We start from the raw sequence: 17,601 nt of genomic DNA, 5'->3' as shown, positions 1-17,601 counted from the left end.
TGTACTGCAACAAACATAATTTCTGATATTTTTGAGGAAACTCAGCAGCCATGAGACACATAACATATAGTTACATAGTCTAATATTTGGGCCTGTGGTGTGTCGGTGTGTGTATTAAATGCGTCACAGAGTGCACGTTACAAAAGAGAGAGCGAGAGAGAGAGAGAGAGAGAGAGAGAGAGAGAGAGAGAGAGAGAGAGAGAGAGAGAGAGAGAGAGAGAGAGAGAGAGAGAGAGAGAGAGATCTGCACCCCTTCAAGAGTAATAATGTTAGGGTCGGCCCTACTACTTTACTAAACATGTGACCACCCCGTGTCAGTGCTTACTGCGACCTACCAGGCGCTTCAGGAGGACGTGTGAGAGGCAGCGCGTCTAGTATTTGCTTGTGCTCGGCCTCTACGCGTTTCTGTGTTCTACAGGTAAAGCAAGATGGACATTAAAGACCAAGGTGCCCAAATGGAGCCGCTGCTGCCAACGGTAAGGGGTCCTCTCTCTGTTTTACGCTCTCCACGAAGCCTACAGACAAGCGAATGTCTCAGCTCACGTTACGCACAGATAACAGCGCAGACTGTGTGAGCCGTGCCTTTTCGTAGATATGGGTTGCACGTCAAATTCTTCTGTAGTCGTCGTCGTTGAATCGGGTACCAAAGGAAAACAGCTCGTCGTTTGTAGGGTTTTCCCCCGCAGTGTGCGTATTTGCAGTTACTAGGCAAAGCACTCTACGTCTTCTATAGGTTCCTCAGATGAGACAGACTCTCCTCGCCGTCGCAGGCAGCATCACCGCGTGACTAAATGTTGCGGCTTTGCAAGCGGCATTTGAAAACGCCGATTTAAAACGCGAATTCTTCAAAGCTTGAATACTACCTTGCGCGATGTTACCGCAGTGATTCATTCTCAGCAGACAGTACCTCCTGTCCCAGAACGAATGTTACCTGCTGTATGCTACATATAAGAGAAGCATCAATGTGCAATGTCGCCGTTCCATATTTTCCAACCCCGTATGGAAGTTGATTTACATCCCTACAGGATGTTAGAGGAACTTGTCTCGGAACAGCTACAAGCTTATGCAAGAATACAGCCTTTCATACCTCACTAGTCTTTTATTGAAGGGCATCACTTACGACGCCACATTCTGGATAACGAAATGTCTCGAGCGTTGACAAAGGAATACTCAGTTGCAACTGTTCTGACTGGTGTGGTTTTAAGTGTGGTTTTATATGTTCTACACAATCATAGCAGACATTTACCAGCATTAGATAAACTGTAATAACTGAATCGTGCATAATCTCTGTGTGGAGAATAAAGACGATCTGAGGCAAAGGTTCACGACTCGAGATGCTTACTCGCTTTATACAACAGGTGTATAAATACTGGCATGCTTACTCACTTGCTGTAATAGCGAAAATAAAAGCACGGATAAATACAAATGATAGACAACGGATGTCGTGATGCGCTTATGTATTACGTATACATTATGCCTAATGATCCAACCAAGCAATCCCGTATGGTAGACCAATAGTGCACCCTGTATAATAATGCTAAACAGTGTTAGCACTGCAGTGGAGACATACAATGCAGGTGTAGGCAGAGTGTTTTGTAGGCAGAGTATTTTGGGCCTTGAAGTGGCATATATAGCTCGAGGTGTGTTGCAGTGGTTGCAGTATAGCCTATATGGTCCACAGAGTCTTCTCTACAGCCTTCCTGTACTGAAATGTGGCTCCACCATACCACACAGTCAGAATAAGTGTTCTGGTCAGAACACATTCACTGGCATTACAGTACACTTAGGAAAGGGCTTAAATTTTTTTTTGAAACTCATCATCCACTGTCTTAGCTGTCTCAGGAACTGAAGGCCTTGTCAGATTCCTGATGTAAGGTAAGGTCCTATATTTTTGTGGTAGTGGTTGTGGTAGTGCTCCACCAGCTTGGCTCCATCTCTCCTGTAGGCAGTTTTGTCATCCTGACTGATATAACCGATTGCTGTGTCATTAGCAAGAGTCATTAGCTGACTATGCAGTTTCTGAATCTGGAAACTTGCAATGGAGCGATGAGAACATAGAACTGTAGGCTGTGTTTGTCTGCGGTCCTCAATATCTGTTGGTCACCTATAAGGAAGGACCCGATGGCAGATGATCTCAGAGGTCCAGGCGTGTGAGTTTGACCAGAAGCTTGCCTGTGATGAAGGCTGAGCTGATGTTATATCCTGGTGTAGGTGTTCCTCTTGTCCAGATGCTCAAGAGCAGTGAAAAGTGACATGGAAACAGCATTGTGGTTCTGGGTCAGAAGACTTCACAATAACACCGTTGACATGTCCCATCACCAGATTATCCACGCGTTTCATTACTGCAGTCATGCAGACATGATTCGTCAGACAGTGATTCAGACACTGATTAAATGTTACATTGGATGCTTTAAGCAGATGTCTTCACCTTTACAAAAGTTCCTTTATGCAATATTAATATACAATGTCTTCAAACCTTCACTGGCTCTTAAATCAGTACAGATTGAACAATCAAATTGTCAGGCATATTCATCAAATGCCAATATAGGTGTATTCATTAAAAAAGTATTAACTTTTAAACCATATTCCTTACACAATTTTATTTCAGTTGTCCATAAGATAAGATTTTCTTTTGAGCCCTACAGATTTGTTTTTGTTGGAGCTAGCCTTCATTGACAGGTCTTGAAAAAGTGAAGCAATCGAAAATTGTACATGAGAAGAGATTCAGAGGAGGACTACCTGTTTCTCACCTAATTCTTCTGATTTTGTCTGAGCCACAAAAACAGGTCCCATATCAGCTCAGAGAATCTTTATGAATAGGAGGCCTAGTTTTTGTCAGGCTGAGAGCTCATGTCAGGATCTGGTGATCTGAATCCGGTTCTGTAGGACAGATGGTGCAACAGGCAAGGTATTATTAGTTAGGTTCAGTGGACAGATTTTCACTATTGTATCACAAATGCGTTAACACAGGCTATAGTCCCAGCATTTGAATTACATAACACAGTCGTAAGATTCGAACCTGATACTTTGCAAAATGAAAAAAAGCTGTTCATCTTCACCTTGAATGCATACTATAATTTGATGATGCTTATTATTTAATTATTAATCTGTGAATTATTCAGTAACTACAGTGAAACTAATACAAAAGGTATGTAGTCACAAGTGGGGGAAATTAAAAGTCCAGACTGGATGGCATGTTTTTGCATATGAGAGATAATAACTCATTAAAACCTTGAACTTCCTCATCAGACTGGAGTGGAAATGGTAAGTGGGCCGTTTGGTAGGTCTTCTCAGAAATGGCAAAGTTCCAAATTTAGCGGTTAATGTGTACGATGGAAAAGAAGCATTTTTCACGGTTGGGCCTGAGGAGTGTGGGTAGTGTGTGAGAGTGCCAGGGAGGCCTTGTGCAGGGGTGGACAGAGAACACTGCTTTACCAGCATGCCAGAAGGAAATATAAATATCGCTTCTTTTTATGGCATTTTAGTATGAACCCTGCGTTGATCACTTCCAAGCAGATTTGCATTCATTATCCCTGTGCTGTAGGCAGAAAAGCAGCTTTTACATGACCCTAAAATAGTACTCTTCTGGGCCTGACAAGTGTAACAGCTAGAACAGTGAAAATGCATTAGTGCGTGAAGCCCTACAGAAGACATTTTAGTTGCTTTTCTGAATGCAGGCGGGTAACAGGGCAGATTATCAATAAAAGGTAAGATAAAACTTAAGCAAACCTTGTTAAATAGCAGCATCACTGCTCGCTGAGCCTGTATTCAGCCCACACACAAGCAGCCACTCTTTACAATGCAATAACCACTCAAGGCATGTGAAGGTTTACGTTTCTTATGTCCTCTGTTCATGTCTTCTAATTTATTGAGAAGATATTTAACACTTACTTAATGTACTAAACTTAATTTAAATGTAATATTTCAATATCACTGATCACTATTAAATGATGTGATACATGTAATTGCTCTTAATGTGTTATTTTGTGCAAAGGAAAAAATATAATTACTTGACTGTAGTGTTATCCAATTTTGGCCAACAAGTAGAATGTCTTCTTTGGAGTTTTATAACAGACTGTTGCCCAATGCTAAGCATTATGTCCAGATTACAGTGGGAAATTCTAGCACCATTCTGTCAAAGCAAGAGGGTAAGCTTCTTATTAATAATATGAGGTCATTTTTGCTTGGGACAAGTAAATACATTCTTCCACTCACAGGTGTTTCCCCATTATTTTGTAAAAACTACTACTGTAAGCAGTTGGGTGTATCTTTCACGCACTGGAAGTTGTCAACATTGTTCTAGCAAAATGTAGTCTAGACACACTCAGTAGTCATAATAATAAATAACTTTAATATAACATAAACAGTCAAGGCTACATTTGTAAATAGTATGTAAATCCTTTTATATAAAAATGTGTATTTACCTTCTTTAATGGCAACATTTAAAACCAAAAGCGTTCTATGCTTGCTTCAAAGGCCTGCTTTGAATCACACCAAGCAATCTAACTGTCAGGACTCTGACGGACATTGCAAAAATACCCAGTTTCTTCAGTTTCAGTCTGTAGGTGATTTACTTCTGGGTTATGGATCATTGTCATGGTGTGTGACCATCAAGATTTAAGTCACGGATATGTAGCCTGATATTCTGCATTAGAATGTCCTTAAATATCTTGGAATTCACTGCGCTCTCAGTCAGTGCAAGGCATAACTGCAACGGTGTCTAAAATTTTCACAATTTTTCTAGAAGTTGACTTCATACATTTGTGTTTGTTGAATGAAACTGTCCTTATAGACTATCATGACAGACATCTGATCACATTTTAGGAGCAATTAAGGCAGAAATTCAGTTATTGCAAAAGGGTTCACAAACATTTTCTTGCAACTGTATGTTATGCTCAATAATCACCCTTATACTGCCAAGGTATTAAGAAAACCAGACACTAATTTCTAAGTACAGCTGTGAATCTCACACTACAAGAGCTTGTGGATGGAGTCATCATAAACATATGGGTAGTAAGACACAGTGGTACTTGGTAGCACGTCTTTTCTCACCATGAAATGCACAGGTGTGTAAATCACCTTTAAACAAGTGTGAAAGGGGTGGCCAGAAATTGAATTATAATGTCTATGCACCATATGTTTGTTTTTCTAAGGCCTTTTAAACTTGTGTATTTTTGTTTTTGAAATGTCACTTTAGATGGGATGCATTGTATTGTATATTTGCGTGTTTATGTTTGCAGAAGGTGGGACTTGTTGACCCTTTATAATATAATGGTGACAACAATGATCAGGCCCTTGGGATTTGAATTTTTGTGAGAGGATGGGAATTTCAACCTGGTACCCACCAAGCTTCATTAGTCATGCAGGATCATGATAGGATGTGGCACTGAATAAAAAGGGAATGAAAACAGCAAAAGGGGTACAGGGGACGAAATTCTCCAACGGCCATCCAGGACGTGAAAGGGCTCCGGCCATGAGTTCACGGACTTGGAACTGAAGACAAGTGGAGCCTTGGCGAAGGAATTGCTTGACGTTCTCAAGTATCATTTAAAGTAATGTTATTATTTCTGTCCATTGCTTATTTGTGGTGTAGTCTCCAAATTCAGTCAATTGGCTGGTTAGTACTGTTTTAACTGATTCATGGATAGCAGAGTGGAGATGTAAATAGAGGCCAAGTGATATACAGACAGTGAAATGGTAGCTACAGTTTCTGCAGCATCAAGAAGGTGATCTTCCTGGCTAAAGGAATGGAGTTCTGCCTGAGGAGTTATTCACCACTCGCAAGCGTGTGTGGAAGGCAGCAGAGTGGGACGACTGCAATGACTGCTACCCTACCTGTGACTCCTAACTGACAGCATTGTGTGGGACTTTCTGGATGCTATTCAGATAGATGGACTTGTTGTAGCCCTTTATTGTGTACTGCTACAGTTTGTTACTTTGGAGCGAAGTGGAAAGAGGCAGAACAGTGCAAGCTGATTTGTTTTTTTTCCCTTTCTTAAATATCATGTAACCATTGGTGGTTTGGAGGGAGGGATGATCTGATAAGTCAGGTTACAGGCACTATGGACTGACAAGAGGAACTGGTGCAGGTTTAACAGAGGGGAAGGGCCCTAATAAGTGATCACTTTGATTCTAGTGAATGAGATGTAGAGTGTGGTGTAGGAGTGTTGAAGTGTAAGAGTGAAATTTGCAAGGTATTGGTCGAAGTGCAGTTCTCTGTATGCTGGTTTTTGGGAGGTATGTCCTGGTTGTGGCATGTGCAGGACTTGTCATACACACGTGGCCCTAACAGCTAATTGGCTATGGTGTTTTATTGGTTTGCATGGATTGATGGACATTAAATAAAAATGAATTGTTTGTACTTACTTGGTCTCCTTATTGTCTACATGGCCTGGAAGCTTCCCCAATTCTGCAAAATAGAAGTGAATATAAGGTTAATCCAATCTACCACCCTTCCAAATTGTCATTCCAAGCGTTTGTTGCCAAGTTACATAGAAATCTAAATTAAGCCTATCTTGGGAGTAAATAGCAGTTTGATAGCAAAGTTACCAATGGAATTAATTAGATTAGGTCTAATAAAAATGAAATTTTGTTGGTTTCATCTAACTACATCTTTGCTCTTTGCAGGTAATGACGCCCTCCCGAGGTAGAAATGTGGTGAGTTGGATGCTTTATTTCCTCTGAAACATGTATTTTCTTAGCTCTTCTGCCAACATAGAAGCAGTAATTGAGTTCAGCATTGCTAACTACCATATTTTACATAAATAGGTGAAAATTAGGCTTAATCTTGAAAAATATACCCCAGTGTGTAGCTAGTTCACAGAAACCAACCTAGGAGAAAAGTTATGTTCAAAGTTAGAACAAGCAGCAGGGATAGTGCTCACAACTACAAGACATTCATCTGTCTCATAATCCGTACACATTTTTCTTAGGAGCTCAGGTTCCTCTTGCTGTTTAGAAAGTGGCTGGACTAAACTTCAGTCTCTGTCTTCATAGTGTGATTGTTGTAAACTGGGTCCTTTCCGGTACTCTCCTTCACCATTGCTCGACCAGCAGGTTTGGTAGTTTTTCTGCCTAACCCCTTTCATACAGCCACGCTCCACTGCTGTGTGTATTCATGTGCGTTTGTGGAAAGGTGGGCGACGGTGATTCATTTTTTATTCAGTCCTTGCAACATGACACGGTGCAACTGCTGACGTAGCTCCCCATTCTTCAGTGGAGCCGATGAAGGGCGGCAGCCGCCGCGCGACCACGGAGGCTGACACGCCATAATATGCTAAAGAATTTTTTCAATGTCGGCGAGCAAATAAAGTGCAGAACAGGGATAGGCTGTCACATGGGCAGCTTTGGAAAACCCATATCTGATAGAATGCACAGAAGCCTTTGGAAGCGGGCAAAGCTTTTTGTTCTGCTGTAGCAGCCACTGCCTTCAGGAGGTCATATGGGGCCTGTTGCTACTCGTTCGCCCCCATAATGCTGAAAGAGCTGGAACTCTGAGATACTGAAGCTGTTTCTCATTACGTGATGGAGAGTGTTTTCTTTAATTGTGGATGGTGGTGATCCCTTTGCAGTTCCTAAAACCCCATTCTCATTATGCTTTAGCTGTTTGGTTATGGTTTTGTGTGATGAAGATAGAGGCCCATCTCACCTCCAAGACTGTTTAAGACACCAAATCCCAGACAATAATGTGTAAGAGGTGTGTTCACTTACCTGATTGCCTATAGGAATGAGAGCCGGAGATGCACCTTCTTCTAGAAACTGGAAGGATCCACAGTAATCCCAGAAGGAGGGGAGCACGAAAACCTTAAAGAAAGAAATTGTTAAAATAATCTGTTGAGAATATACTTACTTGTTAACAGTGACTAAAGGAACCATGGTGTCACGGTACCCCCCCCAACGTCTCCGTGTGTTTGTCAATGTGGCCACGCCCTCCTCTCACACCTGCTCCTCATTGTGTCGTTATCATATGTATAAAAGCCTGTCATCTACATGTTCGTGTTGTTGGTGTTTCAGTGTTGCATGTTAAATAAACAGAGTCATATGTTCCACGCCACTCGTCCCCGCATCCTTCTTAAAATCTCCGACGTTACACACTGCGATGTAGAGACATGTCTGATTGATCTTGAAATGCCTTTATAAATATTTTTAATGATTGTAAAATGGTGTAATCCACATCCTAATTGAAGGTGGGGTTACAGGTATAAAAGCACCAGCAGACTGTGAGGACAGTTACCATTTGGCAATCTGTTAATTTTGCAGTATTTACCAAGACTGTTGAGAGTTACAGCTTAAGTGACTGCTGGAAATTAGCCAAGAGGCTAATATTTACATTTACAGAATTTAGCAGGCACTCTTTTCCAGAGCGACTTACATAAGTGCTTTGTCATTTACTCATATAATACATTCTAGTACAGTAGAGTAGGTTAGAGTCCAATATGCTATTGAACTAAAATACTGTAGAAATACTGGGATCAATGCTGATGCCTAGAAGTACAAAATACATAAGCTCTATCTTAGACAATGATAAGTGCAATAAACAATAAGTGCTAGAGTTTGTTAGCCAACATCAGTGCAATAAACAATACCCTACAATAAATACTAGTTTCAGTTAGTCAATATAGGAGCAGTATATATGTCACTCAATATTTTCATATTTTTATCCTTTACCTGGGACTATAAATCATTTATTGTATTTGTTATTGGTCACCTTAGTAAATGTTCACAGGAAGCGTAACATGGAGAAGTGCACTACATCCTTTCTGTAGCGAGCCCACTCCTCAGTTCCACTTTGGTCACACACCACCACACTTTATTTGTGAGAGTTGCATCCATGAATTAAGAACAGACTAAAATGCTGTGCTGTTTGTAGCTTAGTAATTACCAAAAATACTTCATTCCTTGTATCTACAGCGTCCTCTTGGGCTGTATATGTTGGCTATGACTGATGTCTTTCAAGGGAATGCAGCATAAGTTACTATACTTTAATGATGATCACTCTGTTACAAAGCTTCAGAAATCCCTGCACATATGGAGGTGCTAAAAGCAAAGCACTGCTTGAACCTCTTGCACTAGGTGGTTTTGGGGTTTTGTATTTTGGGCTTCATCTATCTGGCAGATACTTCACCTCCCTCTCACCTGTGCGCTCTGGCTCTTCTGAATTTTAGAAATGGTGCAGAACGGTGACCTACATGTAGTGCTGTACTCTTTGGTTTTATTAGATTTGGCTAGAGAACAGCATTATTACCTGCAAGGCAGAAAGAGAGAGAGAGAGAGAGAGAGAGAGAGAGTGAAGGAGAGTACATTACAGCAGCTTAGGTTTTTCAGTTAGAGACTAGGTCAGACAGCTCGGACACTGCTGCTGAATTTGCAGGCAAGGAGACCCTCTGCAGGCACATATCCTGCTGCTGGTGTGACTGCTTGCTGTTGGAGGGTCCACCCCCCCCCCCCAGGACAAAGGGAGTCAAAGCGTCTGCTGCTGCTCCTTCTGCGCTGCAGTCTGAGACGCTGCCGGACACACGGCGCTGCATCTGCTCGCCTGCCCACGGGACTGACTGACTGACTGACTGAGTCGTCCTAGCCCTGTGCTGAGGGACACGGTGTGGGCAAATGAGTAAGGACCTCTACAACTGCCTCCGCACGCAGGTACGCTGCTGCAGTGCCTAGGAAACAGTCAACTGGCTGCATTTACTGCGTTGCTCTGGCTTTCTCTGCTTTTGCTAGTACAGTTTTGCTCTGCGTGTTCTATCTTTTTTTGCAGCTTGAGCTTTACATATGTGTATGTTGGAAACAATTATGAGGAGCTTTGCCAGAATTTTCCGACCTTCACGTAGATGCCATGTGACTTTCAGCTGCCCTTCTTAAACGTCTCACACAGAGGAGGTTCGTTTCCGCGTCTCCTCATTGCTGGTCGTGGTTTTGCATTGAACCGCTGTGCTGTGGTACATGCAGTAGCGATAGAGTTCACCTCTGTGGGCTTCACTGCATTCAGACATGATCAGGAGTGTATGGTGAGCAGACTGTACCAACAGCACTAGAGCTGGCGGGGCGGGGGGGGGATTCTTTTGTGCGCTGTCCTTTTGAGGAGCCGCACTACAGCATGTGCTGTTTCAGATGTGAGATATAGGCTGTGCTCAAGGACAGGACAAAATGGTTGTGAGCAGACGTTTTCGACTCCATGATATAGTTGACCCCTAAATCCCCAATTTGGTTTAACCTATTACTGTAGCCATAGGGTCCATTGACTAATTGTGTAAATGTAAATCCCTGCACTAAACCTGGACCTAAAATCTGAGCAGATCAGTGCAAAGCTCTCCAGTTCACAACTTCACACCAACATAGAAAGTGACCTAACGTGTCAGTGCTTTGGCTGCTTTGGCTGATAGGAGGACAGTAGCCCATGATTGCAGCATGACAAAACTGAACCTACACAGCCCTCATTTGTAATGCTCTTACTGCATTCCAGGACGGTTATTAGGGTGAACCGGCTTAGCAAAGCATAACGGGAGGAGGTGGGGTGGGGGGGTTTGTTCTTTACTCTTACTGAAGCTACTAAGTATCTTTGTTTGGGTAAGTAACCCCTGACTGAGGTTTGGTTTTAGTACTGAGATGTGAATTCTTACTTTTGTTGCATGATCTTTCAGACTCTCAATTTCTTTAGATTTATATTATTTTTCTATGAAGTACTAGCTGATTTGCAAGCCTGATATTTGAATCACTCTATTGGCAAATAGAAATAACCTGTCCTTGTATGCAAAGCAGTATGAGAGCTTTTAGTGGGGGTTTCTCTGCTAGGCTAATACATAAAGATAACGTGTGCGAAGTTCATGGCCAAAATTTCATACTAAATGTTAATGCTGTCCTCATTGCCACTATTCCTTTGGAGGTGCTAATGACACCTCCTTGTTACTCGTATTTCAAAAACTGCAGATTGTCCACAAAATATGTGGGTGTAACCGTGTGCACATAATAATACGGTGAGTGTGATTCTCTGAAGAAACCGTACTCATGATCGTCGCCTATAGGAATATGGCTGTGTTATATGATCACATTTAAACTAGGCCAGTAAGAGAGCTTCAGTTATCTGTCTTTGTGAGCTGTGAATCAGGAGATAAGGGACAGGCCTCCTATTCCCAGTTCACTCTGTCATCAGGTGCTGATCGGTATGGAATTACTCTTCATCTTCTTTCGCTCACTCATCAAATGCCCTCTCAGTGCACTCATTGCTATAAGTACAGCCCCGGTCGCCTCCTGCTCTGAGTCAGCTATAGGTGACAGTACTAGTGATTGTATCGCTGGGTAATAGTCTTGTTGGGGGTACTGCTGACTGAAGGGGGCTCTGAGTGTGGAGTGTATCGAGGGCAGGAGATGAGACGGATTGCAGTCTATTCAGGTATTGGCCTAACTCATAGCCCTGCTATTTTAGCCATCTGGAGACGGCTATTGTGCTAGTTCTCATACACTGACTGTCACTGAGCTTAGCGTGCGTTGGCTCAGACCAAAATCGAGACTTCGTGCCATTCCACTGCAAGAAGGGAATTGACACAGGCCTACAGACTGCTGTCTGATAACACCAGTATTGCAATTAAAGTTTTGGTTTTGTTGATGCAAAGCAATGATGAGATATGCGTTTATTCAGTTGGAACCAATTGTTCAGATTCTCAGTAAAGGAATGTTCAGCATGAAGCTATTATATTAAAAGTATTTGTTACTGTATTAGCATTATTTTAAGGGATTTTACATGTCACCCACCTTCCTGTCAAAATGAAGTTGCAATTCTGAGTAACAAGTAAACTATGATGTAAAATTTGGTTTGTTAATGGATTTGACTGAGACCTTCTCTTTTAGACTAACTGTCTTCTTCTGTTCATGTAGTACCTCGGTATTGCTTTCAGGATGTTGGTGCAGGCTTAGCAAGGGCAGTAATATTTAGAGTTTGAAATACTCTCATTTTCCTCACATGCACGAGTCACACTCACACACTCACTCACGCACACACAGAGACACTCCACCCTTGTCCTTATAAGGAATGGGGGCTGTGTTCGTGCTCTGTGTGCATTTCTCCATGCGTGTGTGTGAATGTGTCTGTCTCTGTCCAGCAGTTACAGTGTGGCTTGAATCTGTGTCACGATTTCCAGCACCTTCCTCCATCTCACACTCACACCAGGAAAACACTGCTCTGTCATAATCATATCCTCCCTTTTAATTCTCCCTCCATCACTTTCTCTCTCTCTCCTTCTCGTTCTCTCTGTTGCTCTCTATCTGTCTCAATCACACACGACCTTCCTCCTATGGTAACGGCTCTCTTCTTTAATGCTCGCGCATGTGTGTGTGTGATGTGTCTGCATAAGAGATCTGACTAACTGTAGTTTAGAGGATTACTCAGCGTGTGTAGAAGAACATACAAAAGGGCTGCAAGCTATAGTGGTAGTATCGTCCTCAAGGGCAGGAGGTCTTAAAGTATTAACATACAGATCTGTAGTGTGCAGGAGTGACTAACAGTTCCCCATTAGAGAACATAGCATGCAGCTGTATATTACAGTGCACTTGATGACATTGGCAAGGTTCCAACTGTCCAGTCTGCCTGAAAAGTAAAGGTATGTTTAGTTGCATATTTGAGAGTGGGGTAGAGCTGTTTTACAAATGTAAATTCCAGACTGTAACTTCTTTTGATACGAATGATTTGTTATGAATGCTCTCTCCTCCCTGTTCACGCTGATCTGCCTGCAGAGGCTGTGTTAGCACAGAAAGGTCAGACGTGGTCCTGAGTCAGTTATGACCTTTTTGAATTGAAATAACCAACATTTGCTTATATTTTTTCCGCAGTTTCCTACCTTAATTTGTCCTTAATTAACAGAATAAGGATTTAGACAAGAGTTGCAGTACTTTGATGGTAATGATTCTTGATGCTTTGAAGTGGAAAATGTGTGGTGTCACATTATTGGACGGGTTGAGCTGCAAGGTGTGTGTGTGTGTTTGTGTGTGTGTGTGTGGGGGGGGGGTGCAGGAGCAGCAGGAAGGGTCAGGTAAGCACCTGCACTGCACCTCTTTTGCAGGACACATGCCACATCCGAGGTCAGGGAGAGATCTACTGGGCTTTTGATCATTGTAAGAGCCCCAGCAGTAGCCCCTGAAATCTCATTAAGGGTCATCGCTTTACTTTCTGCAGCCTTCATAGTGAACCTCTTCTGTCACCTCCTGTACTGACCTCTTCTGTACTGCTGGTTAATTTTTCTAACGTGTGCATGCATGTGTATGCTTGTGTTTGGACTCTGGTTATCTGATAACCAGGATAATGGATCTGTGTGTGTGTGTGTGTGGGGGGGGATACTGGTGTTCAGGTAGTGCAAGCATTTATGTAGAGGCATTTCAGAGGAACATGTGGTACAAGGTGATGCTGTGGTAAGGAGGTCCTGTGCTCATCCATCCTAATCTCGTCCCCAGGGCGATCAGCCAAGGGTATGGTCCTCTTAAACCTGGAGTCAATGCACCCTAAACCTGGAGTCAATGCACCCTAAACCTGGAGTCAAGTTCCAGCCATTCTGGACGCTGCAAACATATAACAGATCGTGGCAAATATACCATCAATTTATTAGCATACAAAATTGTTAAGTAATTGCCAAAAATACTGGTAATTGTTTTATTTTAATTTGTGTTCCCTGGCAGCCCAGATTAAAGTGAGTCTCAGGCATAAATATGCTCTGCCTTGTGGTGATTGTATTTCTCCCTGAGACCCTCATAATTGCTCACTAATTAATCATGTTATTGACCGCAAAGTTGTAGTCACTTAGACACAGAAAGATGGCAAGAGTCATATCTACTGACCTGTCTAGAACTCCTCGGAGTTATGGCGAAGTGTGAACTTCAAAGCAGCGAATCACTGGCTCTGGGAGATGCACACTCTGTGTGTGCAGCAAAATTATTCTGGAGCAGGAGCCAATTTGCTTCTGTAAAAAAAAAAAAAAAAAAAAGAGGCTGTCACTGCTGACCACATTAGTAGCCATGGCAACTGTCTCCGCAGGTTGCCATGAAGGAAAGAGCGTTCATTTCGCTAGCCGACTGAAAGAAGATGCAAAAGGTCAATGAGAATTAGGATGTTTAATTATCTTTCATGGTCTTTTACACAGAGAGACATCTCTGGGAGTGCTGAGATGATTACTGTATGCTGCTGCTATGTTATCACCAGCCATGGATAGCCAAAGATGTCAGAGATTCGTAGTGTATGCATTTCATTATAAAGGCTAGATTTTTAACTCGTGTAGGTATTCATTTCAGTGACATCACTTTTCTATACAACTTCTATTTCATGTATAGAGGTATTACCTGAAATATCTCGAGGGAGTGTTCAGGCAGTTCATAATAATAATAATATAATAAAAATAATATTAACAACAATAACAATAATAGTGCTAATAGTATTAATAACAACTAACAAGTCATTAAGACATTAACAAGAAATTATAACTAGTTAATATGCAAATGTATTTAGTAAAGTAAACTGTGTTTGTGTAGGGTTGGTGTGTGTGTATAGGGGTTGTTTAGTTATGAGGAGGAATGAGGAGAAAGGAGGTTGTCACTGACAATGAAATTTAGATTTACATTTACATTTAAATTGGCATTTAGCAGATGCAGTTATCCAGAGTGACTTACAAAAACATGTTGCTGCAGATATTGCAGTAAGGGCTAATGTGTGCTCTGCTTCTAGAAACATTTGTAATTTTTCTTGTTGGGATTATGTTTTATATTTTGTTCTTGTTGATTTCTTTTTTCTCTTACTCTCTTGCTCGCTCTCTCTCTCTCTCTCTCTCTCTCTCTCTCTCTCTCTCTCTCTCTCTCTCTCTCTCTCTCTCTCCCTCTCTCTCTTGCAATTCAACTCAATTCACTGGTGCTTTATGGGCATGACATATATTCACACTGGTATTGCCAAAGCTTTGATGAAGAAAGTAACATTGTACACAAAATGGTGGATATGTTTACATTTGTTAAAATCATGTATCAGCAAACAGCAGCAAACAGCAGGTAGGGTTTATTATATGATAATAATAATAATAATAATAATAATAATAATAATAATGACAAGTAACTCTCTCTCTCTCTCTCTCTCCCTCCCTCTCTCTCTCTCCCTCCCTCCCTCTCTCCCTCCCTCTCTCTCTCTCTCTCTCGCTCTCTCTCTCCCTCGCTCTCTCTCTCTCTCTCTCAGAGAGGAGATGAAGAGGCAGTGTTGGACAGAGGAGGCACAAGGTCCATGCTCAAAGCTAACCTCGAACAAGAGGATTTAGAAGGTAATGACCGAGATCTCACGCACACGCAGTCAAGCGATGGTAAGAAAAGAGAGCAGGCGAGTGTGTGGGAGGAAATCAGAATTACATCCCAGCAGCACAGCCTGACAGAACAGATGTGTGCGTGTGTGTGCCTGTGTGTGTGTGTGCCTGTGTGTGTGTGCGCGTGTGCCTGTGTGTGTGTGTGCATATGAATGTCAATTGTGAAACATGGGCTATATGGACTATATCTTGTACTCGAGTGAGTTTATAGAGTAAAAGAAAAGACATCATTGATGTGCCGTAGATGAGCCTGCCTGATGTCAGCAGTATGTGGGAATCTGCAAAGCACCCATTTCTCTGTCCTGCTGTGTCTCTTAGGGAATCAACCAAACCACACTAGCGGTCCTATTTTAACATTTATTGTATTAAACCTGTAACATAATTATAACATTTCATCTAATTGTTAGTGTCTATAAATCTATCCTTACTCACCTACACACGTCCAACATAATGATGCGTTTCCATGCCTTCCTTCAGTTATTTTCAGATCCTGAATTACACCCACAGCTGGATAGAGTGTTTTTAAAAATATCTTTTGATGTGAGTGCTTCGGTCCAGTGATGCCAAGGGGCTTTTGACTCGTAGCTTCAGGTGTTCAGCAGTATGTCGTGACTGTAGCAGATCTGAGTCATAGGGCCAGCACTGTTCCACAGACATCATATCACAACATGCAGCCATGCCGATGGAGGGCAGACACCCCCTCCATCCTCTCTCCATCCCTCTGTATCATTTTCTCAGTGTGTGTCTCTCTCTCTCTCTCTCTCTCTCTCTCTCTCTCTCTCTCTCTCTCTCTCTCTTTATTTTGAGAGAAGCAGAGTTTGGTATCCTCTCTCAAAAGAGAGGAATTTGTGTGTCTGATCTCTAACTGCAGCCGCAATATGACTTATAAGCAAGCTGACCGATTTTATTTAACTGGGTTACAAGTGTGAGAGACAATAGTGATATCATTTCAATTGCCTGCTGTTCGATATAGATGGAAAACGAATCAGGTTCCACCAGATTAGATTACAATTTAATATAATTTTGCTTCTAGATGTCATTGTGGAAGTCATGTCAGACTGATCAGAAACAGTCTAAACACCATCTGCCAGGTGTGTTTCTGAAACTGAGTAACAAATAGATCTTGATTTTCTTTAGGGTATTTTGCGTCAGTGATATTACAAGGTACTTATTATGAAAATAAAACAGCTGAATATTCACATTTGTTTCAGTTGGTGTCTGCCTTTGTATTTTTTTGTCCATATGGAAACCAACCAAATGCACCAATGTGGAAAACAATCAACAGAATCTGCATATAAATATATATGCACAAATCTTACAACTTCGAATTTACAGATGAATGCACTTATTATGGGATAGATGTTTCTATCTAGAAAGGTAATTGACATAGGCAGCAGATTATGCAAATTATACAGTGACAATTGGGGGGGGGACGGACTTCCCAGGGAAATATATTGTAATTTACAATTACAGGTAAGAAGGATATCTATATATATCTATATAGATATATATATAGATATTCAAAACTATAGTAAAGTACACAGAGCTTCCCGAGAAACAGAACGTTTTGGACAGAGGACAGAGGTCCTTCATCAGCTGTACAAGCAAAGTACTTCATTTTTTAATTTAGAATCTCTCTCTCTCTCTCTCTCTCTCTCTCTCTTTCTCTCTCTCCCTCTATATATATATGTCTAGCTACATCTCTTACTACAGTACAGTTACCTTGAATCTTCTTCGGATATCCGAAGAAGATTCAAGGTAACTGTACTGTAGTAAGAGATGTAGCTAGACATGTACAGAGAGAGATATGCAAAATTTTAGTAAACATTTCGGACGGAGTTACTTCTTCAGCTATGCAAGCAAAGTGCATCAAAGAGAAGCAAAGCACAGCTGATGAAGGACCTCTGTCCGAAACGCCCCGTTTCTCTGGAAACTCTGTGTACTGACCTACAATTTTGAATCTCTCTCTCATATATATATATATATATATATATATATATATATATATATATATATCTCCCCCCCAGATGTTGTTTTCACCTCTTTTGCAGGGGTCTTAATTAGGAGGGATGGACCCCCCCCCCCAATCCCCACTGTAATTCAAACCATGACTCACTGTACATATTATTCATCTATTCACAACGATAGGGAATGATACCATATTTATATTGAAAATTTATACTGATTTCAACTTTTGTGGATTCATATTTAATTCAGTAAAATGCTGCGTTGCTTTGCATTCATAATTGTAAGTAAAGTAACTGACACCTGTGGAAAAATCTTT

General features: G+C 41.5%; 1 protein-coding gene across 3 annotated transcripts in view; it reads left to right on the top strand.

Annotated features, from left to right (window-relative positions):
• The first annotated feature begins 216 nt into the window (after positions 1 to 216).
• The window catches only part of slc4a10b (solute carrier family 4 member 10b), a 41,949-nt gene continuing 24,564 nt past the window's right edge, over positions 217 to 17,601 (top strand). The window contains exons 1-3 of one of the 3 annotated variants that reach the window (XM_081713582.1): positions 217 to 476; positions 6,628 to 6,657; positions 15,197 to 15,278. In XM_081713582.1, coding sequence (XP_081569708.1) covers positions 429 to 476; positions 6,628 to 6,657; positions 15,197 to 15,278 — 160 coding nt within the window. In that variant the 5' untranslated portion in view covers positions 217 to 428. The remainder of the gene's footprint in view (positions 477 to 6,627; positions 6,658 to 15,196; positions 15,279 to 17,601) is intronic. The other 2 variants (XM_081713581.1, XM_035522760.2) reach the window with 2 other exon arrangements.

The sequence above is a fragment of the Electrophorus electricus genome, chromosome 4 (assembly GCF_041902795.1).
Source record: "Electrophorus electricus isolate QZ-2024a chromosome 4, ASM4190279v1, whole genome shotgun sequence".
In the NCBI taxonomy this organism is placed as follows: domain Eukaryota; kingdom Metazoa; phylum Chordata; class Actinopteri; order Gymnotiformes; family Gymnotidae; genus Electrophorus; species Electrophorus electricus.
The sequence above is the reverse complement of the archived record's forward strand: the minus strand, read 5'-3'. Positions and strand labels throughout refer to the sequence as shown.